Source organism: Acomys minous (genome assembly GCF_964271855.1).
Source record: "Acomys minous genome assembly, chromosome: 6".
In the NCBI taxonomy this organism is placed as follows: Eukaryota; Metazoa; Chordata; class Mammalia; order Rodentia; family Muridae; genus Acomys; species Acomys minous.
The window spans coordinates 1,683,627-1,697,313 of record NC_140487.1 but is presented as its reverse complement, the minus strand read 5'-3'; the positions used below and the strand labels follow the sequence as shown (position 1 = coordinate 1,697,313).

Below are 13,687 nucleotides of genomic sequence, written 5' to 3'. Positions count from 1 at the left end.
GGGCTCCTACTGAAACATAAAATGTAGACACGGAAGAGTACGTGGAAGAGTTTGGGCCAGCTAGCTTGCCTGGCGTACAAAGTGAAAACAAGGAGAGAGAGAACTGTCTCAAACAAAGAAAAGAATAGCATTGACAACTGATGTTGTCATCTGGCATGTGTGTATGTGTGCGCGCGCGCGCACACACACACACACACACACACACACACACACACACACACACACACTCTCTTTTTAAAAGAAAGCTTTTCTGGGCTAGAAAAGCTTTACTTAAGGTTTACTGATTCACTTTTTCCTCCAAGAGTGTCTGTGTGCTCACTGCTTCCAACAAAACACTGAGAGTCACCTGTCTCCCCAAAATTTCCCATTTTCTCTACAGTGAAGTTCAATCCAGGGAACCTAGAGTTTAATATTCTCCAAGGCTTTACTGTGTAGATGAATTTCCCCCAAGTCACTCCAGATTGCATTGATTTCTTCCTCACATTTTAGAATTTGTATCTGTATCAGTCATCCTCAAATAAATTATATTCTTCCTTCTGTTGTTTCATAAGAGTTTCGTGTGTTTCTGGCTTGTCCTGTGAACTGCCGTAGTATAGATCTGTGGATCTGGATAAGCACCCACGGGGCACGCGTACCCAAAACTGGTGGTTCACCTTATGGAAATGATGCCTGAATGAATGAATCAATGAGCTTATATATGCCTTAAGGCGTGTATATAATATACTTAAAGGCAGGGAACAATGACACAGAGGCAAAAAATGAAATTTGGAGAGAAACCAGACTTGATTTTTTTTTTGCCAGCCCACCTGATAAACTCAAGACACTGTAAACAAGCAGTCTGAAGAAGGGCAAGCTGAGGCCAGCAGCTACCGGTCCAGTTAGCTTCCTTTGTTCTGGCAAGGGACCAGGAAAGGTAAGGCTGCTTGCAAACAAGCCATCCTCCTTTTCGTTTCTCATTTTTCCTCTTGCTTCAAAAGAAATGTTATTCTACAGAGACAAGTCACAGAGGAGGGCAGAGAAGGTGAAGGGGGAATCAGGAGAGAGAGTCAGCCATTCATCACAGGCACAGCTGGGAGACGGCAGCCTTCCTCCGCCAGAAGGCAGGGGGAGAGCATGATTCCAGTCTAGTCTACCGAACAAACCTGAGCAAGGTATAAACCTTCTAGGGGCAGGAGGGGCCCTCTTAGTGAAAAGAACCCACTTAGCTGAAGAGGTTTAGCCACTCAAAAAGCCTAAGGGACAGAATTTCAAATCCTCTGGGTTGGTCTGACCAGGTGAATAAAAAGAGCATAAAATGACCTATCACTGCAAAGGGGTATAAATGAGTAACTGCAGAGAAACGTGGTCTCTCTCTCATCAGGGAAAACACACGAATGTTCATTTCCCATGTTTACAATTGATACATGCCTTAAGACCATGAACACTTTCATTTCTCAAGAACATTCTCAAGATCATAAAACTATGAGCCAGCCAAAAGCAGTACTTGCTTGATTGCCTGGGACAGATGACAGTTTTTTTTTTCTTTAAGTCTGAAAAACAAAGCCTGGCCCAGGAAGGATGGGATTTTGTAGACGGAATGGGACCATGTGGATCTAAGCATCAGGAGCCACGGGAGGCCTCCGGGGTCATAAGCCCAGGACAGACTACCAGACCAGGAAGGTGAAGAAAAGCCCAGCCTCAGACAAACCCCCAAGGGCACAGCTCCTCCTTAGATTATTTTTTCTCTCTACCTGTGAAAAGACTGTGTTCTAACTAGACAGAAAACCACGTCTAGTACGTGTCATTGACTCAGTATTTTGAGGTTTCTATACAGCACATTTTGTCCTTGAAAAGAAAATTCTTTACAGATAAGACTTCCACATTGTTGGAAGCTTAGGCAGCCAAAATAGTCCACTTTATCTTACTGTGTTTTCAGCATTGTATGAGCTTTCATGACGCTGGAGTGTTTCTCGTACAAATTGTTGTAATGTGTTTGGCTTAATAAGACTGGGAAATGGAAATAGTTGCACTGATAAGCCCAGATGGTAACATAATAGTGTGTTGAATTAATAGGATATTCTAAGCAATATTGAGCTTGTAAAATAATTAAAGGTAGCAATAAGATAATATCATGATTAATTATAATTTAGAGTACAGGTGCCATTAATGGAGTAGAGGGAGGGTTGAAGGACTTCAAGTTAAAACTCAGCCTTTTTGTTACTTATGAAAATTTAATTCTACATAGTCCATTTTTATAGTTCCAATTTCCACTCACCCGTCACATCCCAGCATGAAATTGTGCAATACAGGCAACCGGCAAGGACAGCAGAGGGTCACAGATGTGCGTGCTGGAAGAGAGTGAGGCAGGGTGATGCTCTTCCTTGGGGACAGGGTTTCTGGGATGTCCCCACTTGCCCTTATCTGCATGCTGACTCTCAGCTCTGTTATCCAGCAACAGGATTCTGTTAGACACCTGGGGACCAGCTTACATTAATGAATGCACACAGAACTCCACTGCCATTAGAAACAAGAGAACTAATTTAGACTTGCTTCTAGTAACACTGTAATGCATAAGACTTAGCTTGCCCATCCCTGGATCCGAAGATTTGATCCCTTCTATTGGTCCTTGTCCTGCACACACTGATATGTGTGACATACGTTATCTGTCTCCTATGTCTTATGTTTATCGCGTCTTCTGTTGATGCTTTCCTTCCTGCCACCCTAAGTCCATAGTCAAGTTCTGCCTTGAGTCACACTGTTTCTTCTCTTTGGAGATTCTGCTGGTTAAGATACTCTTTAGGGGCTCATGAGTGTCCCAGTTGAAGGCCCTCTTCCCATCAGGGTAGAAACTGACCTAAAAGCCGGGTCACTCTTGGAATTTGTGTCACTCTAAGCAGCGTGTATGTGGTCTCGTCCTCATTCAGCACCCCAGTACAGGGGTTCCCAATCATTCTATATAAAGGCTTATTTCCACAAAGTTTTGGGGAGCATTAAAATTTCTGCTTACAGTCAAGTTCCTATAAAGGCCTCAGGTGATAGTGTAGAAGGCACGACGTTGGCAGCTAACGCCTTGCAGTTTCACCAATAGGACCCTGTGTTACAGGATGCTCAGGTAACGTGATTTGTATCTTTAATTAAACTTAAGCCTTAAGTCTATTGCAAGTAGATACTTCACCAAAATGGCTCAGCTAACAGACTATACTGCAGAAAACGTGGCTGTATTGGTAGTTAGGAAAATGAAATTGATAATTGATTAAATAAAATGTATGGAAGCAGTAATCTCGCCAGCACAGAACTAAAAATTGTTTTAGCTGGAATTTCAAACATTGATGAGTTGGGGGATAAAATGAGAAGTTTAATTAAAAGCAGAGAAACCAGACATAAACAAGGAGATTTGTCTCATACAATCAATAAAGCCATATTCTTAATATAGGCCAACTCAGAAAGAGTAAGGGAGGTCTGAACAGAATTTGTTGGTTCTAGTTTGGGACCATTTTACCATCCCTTTTTTTCAGTCAGTTTTCAAGGAGGCTTTTTCTATTATTGAGCGGAGGAAAACATAAATGGCCCCATGAACCAGCTGGTGGGGCGCGAATACAGAAGACAAATCCATCCAGTCCCCGTCCCTGCCTCCCAAGAACTCATTGGAGCTCAAACTGCGTAAGACATCATTGTTGTATTCACCTTTATACAACTCAACAGTAGCCAACAGATGGCCTTACACAGAGGAAATGCAAGGATATGTATTGGATCAAACCGTAGGGTAGCATATACCATGCTTTAAAAGCATTAAAACGGAAATGCTTAGTCTAGTCAAAAACCATTTTGTTTAAGAGGCAGGAGCTTAGAAACTGTGGTTGATGGAGTGCCTGTTTGGCTAATAGACAGTTTGAGTATCTGACAGCTGCATTAGAGGCAGAAATCAGTAAACAACTTGCCATAGTGTGGTAAAAGATTCATTAAAGCACCCCTGAGCCCCAAACGGGGATGGATCAGCTGAGAAGAAAGAAAAGCAATAAAAGGAAGCAGATCGGCTTCTAATGGCGTAACACACAGCCGAGGCGCTGCGCTCCTCTCAGACATTCAATCTGTCTTGAGAGCCCAGCAAACAGAGAATCGGGGATCTGGAGAAGGTTGGCTGTTCTCATTATCAATCATGACTCAAAGGGTGAGGCTTTGGGTCCAGGAAAACAGAAAACAGAGCGTGAGTGAGAACGCTCCTGATGAAAGACCCTGCCAGAGGCTCGGTGCCTGCTGTGGAGTGGCTCCTAGCCTTCTCTTCCGTGCCTCTTGCTTCCTCCGGTGACAACCACTTTGACAGACCAGAACACTGCCCAGAGACTCTCTAACAAGCAGCATATGGTTGAAATGCTCAAAGATCTACTGGCTTACTGAAGGCTCCAGCTGCCGCCCGACCCTTTGCTCCATTGCCTGCCCATCATATCTGCTCCAAACCTGAATTTTCCCTTCATCCAGCTGGTCAGGTCAGACACTATAAACAAAAGGCTTTTTATAAGTGCGGGCCTTAACCACGTGGAAAATGGGAGCCATCTTGGTTATACCTACTTTTTTTGTGAATGCATAGAATGTTGCCGTCAGAACGGTCCATAGTTAACAGTATACCTTAACAATGGGTTTTCATGGATAAGAAGCCAAATCCGGAAGGGTGAAGCGATCCCTGTGGCCACACAGAGGTGAGAGAAGGAAGCAGGTCGGCATCCTTGCCTGCCTGCTCCTAGGATACTGTTCTGGTCACCGTCTGTCATCATGTGCACATACTTCTTTCCGTCTTGAAAGCTTGTTTTCTCTTCCCACAATGTTTTCTGAGGTTCAGATATTCAGTGGAATTTATGTATACACACATGTGAGTGTGCGTCTGTATCAGTTCGGCCATGTTGAACAGGGCAGTGAAATAAGAGCTGGCAGAGGTCTCAGACATGCCAGGGTGTTGCACTGGCCTCCTGATATTAGACCAGGAAAATACCAGCGCAGCGCATACATACCCTCCCTGCCCGACACAATCCACACTTCAGCCTTAAGCGTTCTTCCCTCCTTCCAGTGCAGGCATGCTAACTCAAACCTCTTTTTTCCTCTTTATGTTCAAAGACTGACTCCCTCCAACTGCTGTGATTTTCAGAGCATGTTCCAGCCAAAAATTTTCCCATGACTCTAACTCATTTTCTTTACATTTTTTCACAATTTCATTTCATATATCCAAAGCATTTTGAAAAGATTCACATACCCCATTACTCTTTCATCTTCTTTTGTCTCTTATTAAACCACTTCTTCTTTCCAATTAGTATACCCTTACTTTTTTTGTGTTTTTATTTTTTCTTTTTTTGTGTCTATTGAGTTCACTGAGTGTAACTCTCATGAGCATGGAGGAAGTCCTATTTCCTGGAGTTTGGGTAACTTACTCATGGCTACACCACTGCAAAAATAAATAAATAAATAAATAAGAAATAAAAAGAAAAAAAAAGACTCCCCTATGGGAGTGGCCCCGGCAGAGACTCTTAGCAGTCGTAGATAGGGACCCTGACAAGGCCACTCCCTGTAGCCAGGTCTGTTTTCCAGTGAAGGGAGGGGGACACCAACCCACCCATAAAACCTTCCAACCCAAAATTTGTCCTGTCTACAAAATGTGCAGGGATAAAGATGAAGCAGGGATAGAGAGAATGGCCAACCAATGACTGACCAACTTGAGACCCAACACATGGGAGAAAACCAACTTCTGATACTATTAATGATACTTTGTTATGCTTGCAGACAGGAGCCTAGCAGAGTTGTCCTCTGAGTGGCTACCCCCAGTGGCTGATGGAAACACATGTAGAGACCCACAGCCGAACAACAGGCAGAGCTTGGGGAGTCTTGTGGAAGAGTGGGAGGAAGGACTGAAGGAGCCAGAGGGCTCAAAGGCACCACAAGACGACCTACAGAGTCAACTAACCTGAGCCCGTGGGGGCTCACAGAGACTGAACAACCAACCAAAGAGCACGCATGGGCTGGACTTAGGCCCCCAACACATGTGTAGCAGGTGTGCAGCCTGTTCTCCATGTGGGTCCCCTAATAATTGGAGTGGGTGCTGTCTCTGACACTGTTGTTTGACTTTGGATACATTTACCGTAGCTGGGCTTCCTTGTCTGGCCTTGGTGGGAGAGAATGCACTTAGACCTGCTGCGATTTGATGTACCAGGGTAGGCTGTACCCAGGGGGGCCTCCCCTTCTACTCAAAGAAAATGAGGGGGATGGGATAAGGGGTTGTGAGGGTGGGATGGTGGGAGATGAGGGAGGGGGAGCTGCAATCAAGAAGTAAGGTGAATTAATTAGTTAATTAATGGAAAAAAGAGAAAAAATGATTCCCTATCTTCCATCAACCCATCCACTGCCAATAGGTCCTCAAGAAGGAAAGAATCTTCATAAGCCCCTCCTTCATCCAAGACAGAGGATTGATGTGCTTAATCTTATGCAGGTTTTGGTAATGAAACTTCAGTTGCTAAGGAGTCGTTATTGCAATGGCCATGTCATATCAGACAATGTTACACAGTATTCTTCTGTCTTTGGGCTTTTGCATTCTTTCCACTTCTCTCTCCCACAATGTTCCTTGGGCCTAGTAGGAGGTAATATATATTTAGATAGACAGATAGAAAACAGTTTACATATTTATATATTATATAATATATGCAATATTATGTAAATATATATATACACATAGTTTTAGGAGGAACACTCAAAAGACAGTTGATTGTTCTTAGCACTTTGACAAGTCATGAGCCTTAGTATTAACCACTGCCGACTGCAAAAAAGAAGCTTCTCTGACCAATGTAGAAAGCATCACCGCTCTGTGGTTATAATAAAAGCACAAGTATTTAGAAGTCATTTTGACAGCATATCCATTTAGAACACAACTAAAGTAAGGCCCTCCATCCTGGGGCTGTGATTTCCTCAGCCATTGGCGCTGGGCCACATTTACAATATAAGGAATGAATGTCCCCTACGAGGGAGTCAGCCTTATAACAATCATGTCACTCTGCATCAGTGGGAGCATCCTGACTGGTAGGTTGCTGTTGTAGCATTCGCAGCCCACACTCATCCAAAGGTAAGACCATCGATTACCTTTCTTTTTTTTCTCTTACAGATATTTATTTTTTAATATATTTTATTAATTTATTCATATTACATCTCAATTGTTATCCCATCCCTTCTATCCTCCCATTCCTCCCTCCCTCCCATTTTCCCCTTACTCCCCTCCCCTATGACTGTGACTGAGGGGGACCTTCTCCCCCTGTATATGCTCATAGGGTATCAAGTCTCTTCTTGGTAGCCTGCTATCCTTCCTCTGAGTGCCACCACGCCTCCCCATCCAGGGGACATGGTCAAATATGCTGGCGAGGATGTGGAAAAAGAGGAACACTCCTTCATTGCTGGTAGGAATTCAAATTAGTACAGCCACTTTGGAAATCTATCTGGCACTATCTCAGAAAACTGGGAATAAGGCTTCCTCAAGACCCAGCTATTCCACTCCTTGGAATATACCCAGAAGATGCTCCAGCACACAACAAGAACATTTGCTCAACCATGTTCATAGCAGCCTTATCCATAATAGCCAGAACCTGGAAACAGCCTAAGTGTCCCTCAGTAGAAGAATGGATAAAGAAACTGTGGTCCATATACACTATGGAATACTACTCAGCTATTAAAAACAAGGAGTTCCCGAAATTTGTGGACAAATGGATTGAGCTAGAAATGATCATAATGAGCGAGTTAACCCAGAAGCAGAAAGAGTCAATTAGTATATACTCACTTATATCTGGTCACTAGCACAAGGGGCATGTCCCATGAAAGTCTTCACTTACCAGGAAAGTGGGTCAGAGGGGAGGACATCCTATTGGGACTCTAGGTGAGAGAAGCATGGGAGAATGGGGAAATAGAAGAATGCAGAGGATCCTAGAAATCTTCAAGAAGAACATTATGATGGGCAGATCTGGGCCCAAGGGTCCTGCTCAAACTATGGCACCAGCCAAGGACAATACGTGCAGTAAACTTCGAACCCCTACCCCGATCTATCCAATGGACAGGACATTCTCCACAGTTGAGTGGAGAGTGGGGTCTGACTCTCACACAATTACCTTTCTTGTCCAGTAACTTGCTTAGCAGCCTGTGGCACTGTGAGTGCTTGCGACATGGAGGAAGCGCCCACCTCAACTCTAGCTTGATTTCTCTGTGTCCTGCAGTCAAAGAATGTGTTGTCTTCAGCAATAGGGTATTAACAACTACTTCCAGTGGTGATGAAAGCCATGGGCAATAGCTTGTATTACTTGGCAGGCAAGTGTCCCTGGGACCTCCCTGACCAAGGGCACATGGAACTGGGATTTTCATTTAATAACAGTTGGCTTCTGGGAACAGCAGTGTCTAGTCATGCAGAGGACTTCCATTCATTTCCTGAAGCATAGTTCCAGTTATGGATTAGCCACTGCAATGAATGTGACATCCTCTGTTCTATACCATATGTGGTTGTCAAATCCCTTCCAAAATTTCCACCAAAACCAAGCCACGTCTAGTTTAGGACACTGTTAACTGCTTCAAACTGGCCAGAAGTTACTCTAGTCTGAGAAGCGGCCCCTTCCTAGGAAATTTATCTGCAAGTTGTTCCCCCTGGTTATCCAGCTTCCCATCATCCCCCTACTTTCTTTGTATTCTTCCTCCCCATGTCCTCGTCCCCTGTCTCTTCATGATGTAAGGAAAATCCGTGTTCTTATCATACTACTTGAGTTTACTCTCAAGTGCAAGTGGTTTTGTTCTCTAGAGCACATTTCACAGCCATAGCAAGACTTTCATGGTTGTCACAAGTAAGGAGGTTCTGGCTAGCGGCATCTAGGAAAGAGACTAGAAATATGCTAAACATCACATCCCAGGTGCACAGCAATGGACCACCTGACCCAACGCTCCCACAGCGGCGAGAAGGCTGGAAGGTAGGAAATTGACCTAGAGTAACTCAACCATTGCAAGCGACCCCTTCATCTGTGTTGTCATGGTACTTATTACACACCACAGTTCTGTCACTCACCCACCTGGTACACAGCCTCGTTGCTTAGCAGCATAGACCACTCTCTTTCAGCCGAGCTCCCTGGCACAGAGGCAGTACCTAATAGTGCTTGTGTAATTGAATTGAACACTCATACAGAAGCTCCTCTGGTCTTAGTCTGAAGCCTGGAACAATAGAAGGGGTTGTATTGGCCGCTGTGGGTAATCATAGTCCCGGTTAGACACGAAGCCATGTGTTGCCATGGGAGTGACTGCACAATGATGGAAGATACGGTTGAAAGACCACACACTAGCCCTCTCAGCGAAGAGGCCCAAAGATGGCTGAGCGTAGCCCTCAGGAGCCTCCCGTTGTCAACAGAGGATATCCACCAGCTGAGATTGTTACGTTTCCAATTTTCAGCAATGCCATCACAGCTTGCAATTTGCATCGCAATCAGGACTATTTTAAAAGAAGAGGTGTAACAGCCTATCTAAATATTGCTAAAGCACACATAAATGCCCGTTTTTCTTGACTGAGTAATGATAAGTGGCACAATTATTTTAGAATTAGCAGTAATTTTCTAAAGCTTTGTGAGCAGTTCATGAAGTAATGGAATTTCAAGTGGTAACTTCTGGATAAACAATCAGTTGGTGAAAAAGAAAAACAATATTGCCCACATATAAGGAAATGAAATTTTATTATGACATTTCTAATCAACCATTGTAATTTCATTTTCCACATGCTGTTCCATCAAAACAATCACTCACCCATGGCATCTATAAGCACAATCAAGATATTAGTCAGGGCCTTTAAACATTTATATTTTTTAAGCTAATGGCAATCAGACTTTGTCTTTTTAAAAAATAGATATTTTATTATTTTTATTTAAAGTTAAAATGAAAGCAAATCAAAAATAATAAAAGGGAAAAGAAGCCGGAGACAGAATCTGTATAGGTTTTATATGACTTGGTCCTTAACAAACTGATTATAATCTCTCTTTCCTTGGCTTCAGATGAGTGCCTGGAGCAGACTCCACTGACAAGTTACTCGAAGGCCACTCTTCCTTCTTTGTTAATAGTTTGCTCAGGGTGCAGCATTCATTTGCTTCCAGGTACATTAATTAAACCCAGGAACGTCAAGTGAACACTGGTCTAGTTGGCCTAATGTAGTAGTTTCGTCCCTCAGTATTCCGAGTTGACTCCAGCCCCTATACTGCGTAGAGGAATAACAAAAAAAAAATCTGTATATATTAAGATGCAATATTTTTTAAATAGTTCAAACCACAGTTGATTGAGTTCATCGACATGGATTTCAAAGACGTGCAGCAGCATCTATAGTCCTAAACCAGAAATAGCCCTCTTCCCATAGAGCCTTTGTAGTCATTTTCCTCCAGATTTCACCCTCATCCTAAGAGATCTGAACTCCCGGGTTCACTGCGCTTTGAAAGACCACATTCCATTGCAACGTCTAAGACTGGACCCTTCTGCCATGCAGAATGATGCTCCCTAAAGATGTTCACATCCAAGTCTCTAGAGCCTGTGTGTGTTGTGGGCTGCAATAGCAGAAAGGTTCCGGGCAAAATAAAGGTTGTTGAAATAGTAAATTAGAGAAGCAAAAATTTGTTCTGGGTGTAAACACAGGGTGAATATATGAGACAGACAGAGGCAGGAAAGTCAGAAACACAGAGAGGCCATGATGACAGAGATAAAATTGGTCATTACTGTCAGTGACAATGGAAGGGAGCCTCGAAGCGGGCAGGGAAATGGATTCAGACAAGAACCCAGCTCTGCTATCCGAATGCCTCAGAATTGTAGGCCACTGCGATCCATTTTGAACTTCCAGCATTCAGAGCTATAAGGTAATAAATCCGAATTGTTCAACACCTCTCCCCAATCCTTGGTAGCCTACAGCAGCACCACAGAATGTTACGGCCCTTACACCTTAAGTCACTTCCATCCCTGAAAGGATGGCTTTGTCACTGTGGAGAATGTGGTCCAGCCCAGTCCTTGTAAGTCCATTCTTCTTCCCAAGTACTACTGATTTATAAATAGCCATGCTACTATTCTGGCCTGGGAGACAAAATGAGGTCTTCGGTATGCTTCTGAGAGTGGATATATATATTTAATTAAATATATATGTATGTGTATATATTACATATGTATGTGTATATATACATATATACATATTAGATCCAAAATGAGAAGCTTCTTATTTTCTATAGATGGTGCCACCTTAGTATGATCCCTACACATGCTTCAAAGAGATCATGATGGTAGATAATAGATAAAGCAGCAGAAAAATATGAGAGAAGGTGAAGTCATGATGTCCTCACTGCCTGACTGAGAGAGGCACAGGCACCCCCTTGGAGCTCCTGTGCCTCCAAACTTTTGGGCTATGAGGGTGGGAACGTAGCCCTGATTTCATACGAGTGGATGTTCTGTGGCTATCAGAGGCAGCCTCGCTTTCTTCTGCCAGATGCTAATTCATTTCATAAACAAAGCACCGAGCCTTCCTTCACTAGCTGGGCTGCAGCAGTGTGAACAGAGGCTTTTGAAGTCAAAGATAGTCTCCCTCTCTGAAAGACTATACAAAACAGATTCTAACTAAAGATAGAAGGTGACAATTAAAAACATCCCAGAATAACACCAGTAATATTTTTGACATTCCTTCGCCAAGTGAACCAGCCTATTGTTTTTCCCCCCCTGATCCCAAGTGTGCAGCCTGTAAACACTTCCTCAGCCCCTGGTGCTACTGAGCAGGAAGGTCACCGAAGGCTTCCCTGGCCTCTCCCTGGGTAAGGCACTCTCAATCTTCACAGTGTAACTCGGAGTCTGGCTTTAAGGACCCAGTCCTGGCACTCTCCCTACCCAGTGAGCATTGAACATGAATAATCTTACTTTTCTCGTATCCTCACAGGAAACTTAGATTCAATTCTTATCCTAACACAAGAGTGCTGTTGGATGGTTAGAATTTCTGTGACAATGCCAGCCAATGCCTTTCTCTCTCCCTAAGACCTGACCTCAAAGGTCGAAACTTCATAGGTTATACCCTATGCCAGGACTGTGCCCAGCCCAGAAGAGGAGAAAGGAAGTAGGGAAAAGAGAGGGAGGATGAATAAGAATAAGAATTTGTATCAGGAACTAAGGTAAGTAAAGACACAACATGGGGAGTCACTAGGACATAGACGGCGGCTGACGATGGCAACCAAGGCTGCCAAGAACGCTCCCTCAACACAATTTACCATCATGAATGGGAGGACATGATGGTGCTGAGAAGGAGCCAAGGGAAGGGATGCTATCGGCAGTTTCTAGAAGAAAAGGGTATCAACGGTGCTACAGAAAGCAGAGAGGCAAGAAGGAAGCAGGCTGGGAAAGGGTCTTAGATTTTTGCCTCTGAGATAACCTCTAAGAAAGTAACTTCAGGAGAATGAACAGAGAAGATGGCTTAGAGAGATGGTGAACAGAGCCCATGGGGATGCACTCAGCACACATCTTTTTTTCAGGTGCTCCTCCCAGAAGGAGGCAAGCCGAACACAAGCTTCTTTACCTTTTTTGCTGCATTCTATATAGACTGAGAGCCCTGAAAGCAGTTGCACTTAAAAACAAAGACCTTGATGATTTGTCTATTCAGGAACAAGGTCTTCAGGTATTTTATCTAGTAGGACAGCCACACTGCCAGGACTTGGGAGCTGAGAGGCCACCTGTGGGGTGTTGACTCACATAGGCATTCTCTTTTGATTTTTTATGTGTTTATTTATTTATTTTATTTGTGGGGCAGAGATGCCACAGCAGATATGTGGAGGTCAGAGAACAGCTTGTGAGAAAGACTTTTCTTTCCACTTTGTAAGGTCACACTATAGAATACAGATCACCAGGCATGATAGCAAATATTTTCACCCACCCAGCCATCTTGCCAGCCCTAGTTTTCTCTTTTAATTGCCACAAAAACTGTGTGGGTGACAACATTGTTAATATCAATGTGCAGCTGAGGCAAGTGAGCCTTAAGGAAGTCATCTACTCATTGTTATCACAGAGGCATAGTAGTTAAGTGTCAAGAGAAGGCTCCAACTCAGGCAGAGTATTTCACAACCTCCAGCACTAGAGAAAAGGAGACAACAAATTCTTTCTCAAAGGTGTTTAATTTTTTTTTAATTCAGGTCATCAACTAACTGGATGGGGCTGACACACAATAGAGGATGCTGTGCAGTACCCACAGTCCAACTATCTGAGGATCAATCCATCCAAAACACTCTTACAAAAAACATCCAGAACGATGTTTGAACTCATTTGTGCAACAAGACCCTGTCAGGTTTATATATAAAAATTAAGCATCTATTTGTGCTTAAGAGAGGTCCTCAAGTACATCTTTAAAAATATTAGCTCATCTTAAAACACTGTCTTTCAGAGTCCTCATTTTGGTTAATAACAGACCCAATTCCGTAGATGCCCAACCCGAACACTCGAGGCTTGCCCTGACTCTCTCTTGCTGAGCACCCAGGTGCTTACGATGACCTATCGATCCCACTCCCTATTTGTCACTTCCCCCCCAGCCTCACCACCACAGCTTTATTTAAGGCCTTGTCATTTGTTGCCTGGACTATTTCAACAACCTTCTAGCTCATTCTACTACCTGCAGATGGATGGAGTCTGTCCATCCATCTTTCAACCCATTGTCAGAAGGAGCTCC

General features: G+C 43.5%; 1 protein-coding gene across 8 annotated transcripts in view; it reads right to left on the bottom strand.

Moving 5' to 3' along the window:
* The window catches only part of GRM8 (glutamate metabotropic receptor 8), an 855,522-nt gene that overhangs the window by 626,282 nt on the left and 215,553 nt on the right, over positions 1 to 13,687 (bottom strand). Inside the window, exon 4 of one of the 8 annotated variants that reach the window (XM_084788011.1) lies at positions 8,106 to 8,204. The exons of 6 other annotated variants lie outside the window; for them this stretch is intronic. In XM_084788011.1, the coding sequence (XP_084644137.1) occupies positions 8,106 to 8,204 (99 nt within the window). Of the gene's footprint in view, positions 1 to 7,780; positions 7,802 to 8,105; positions 8,205 to 13,687 lie in introns of those variants that run through there. One more of the 8 variants, XM_084788019.1, reaches the window with a different exon arrangement.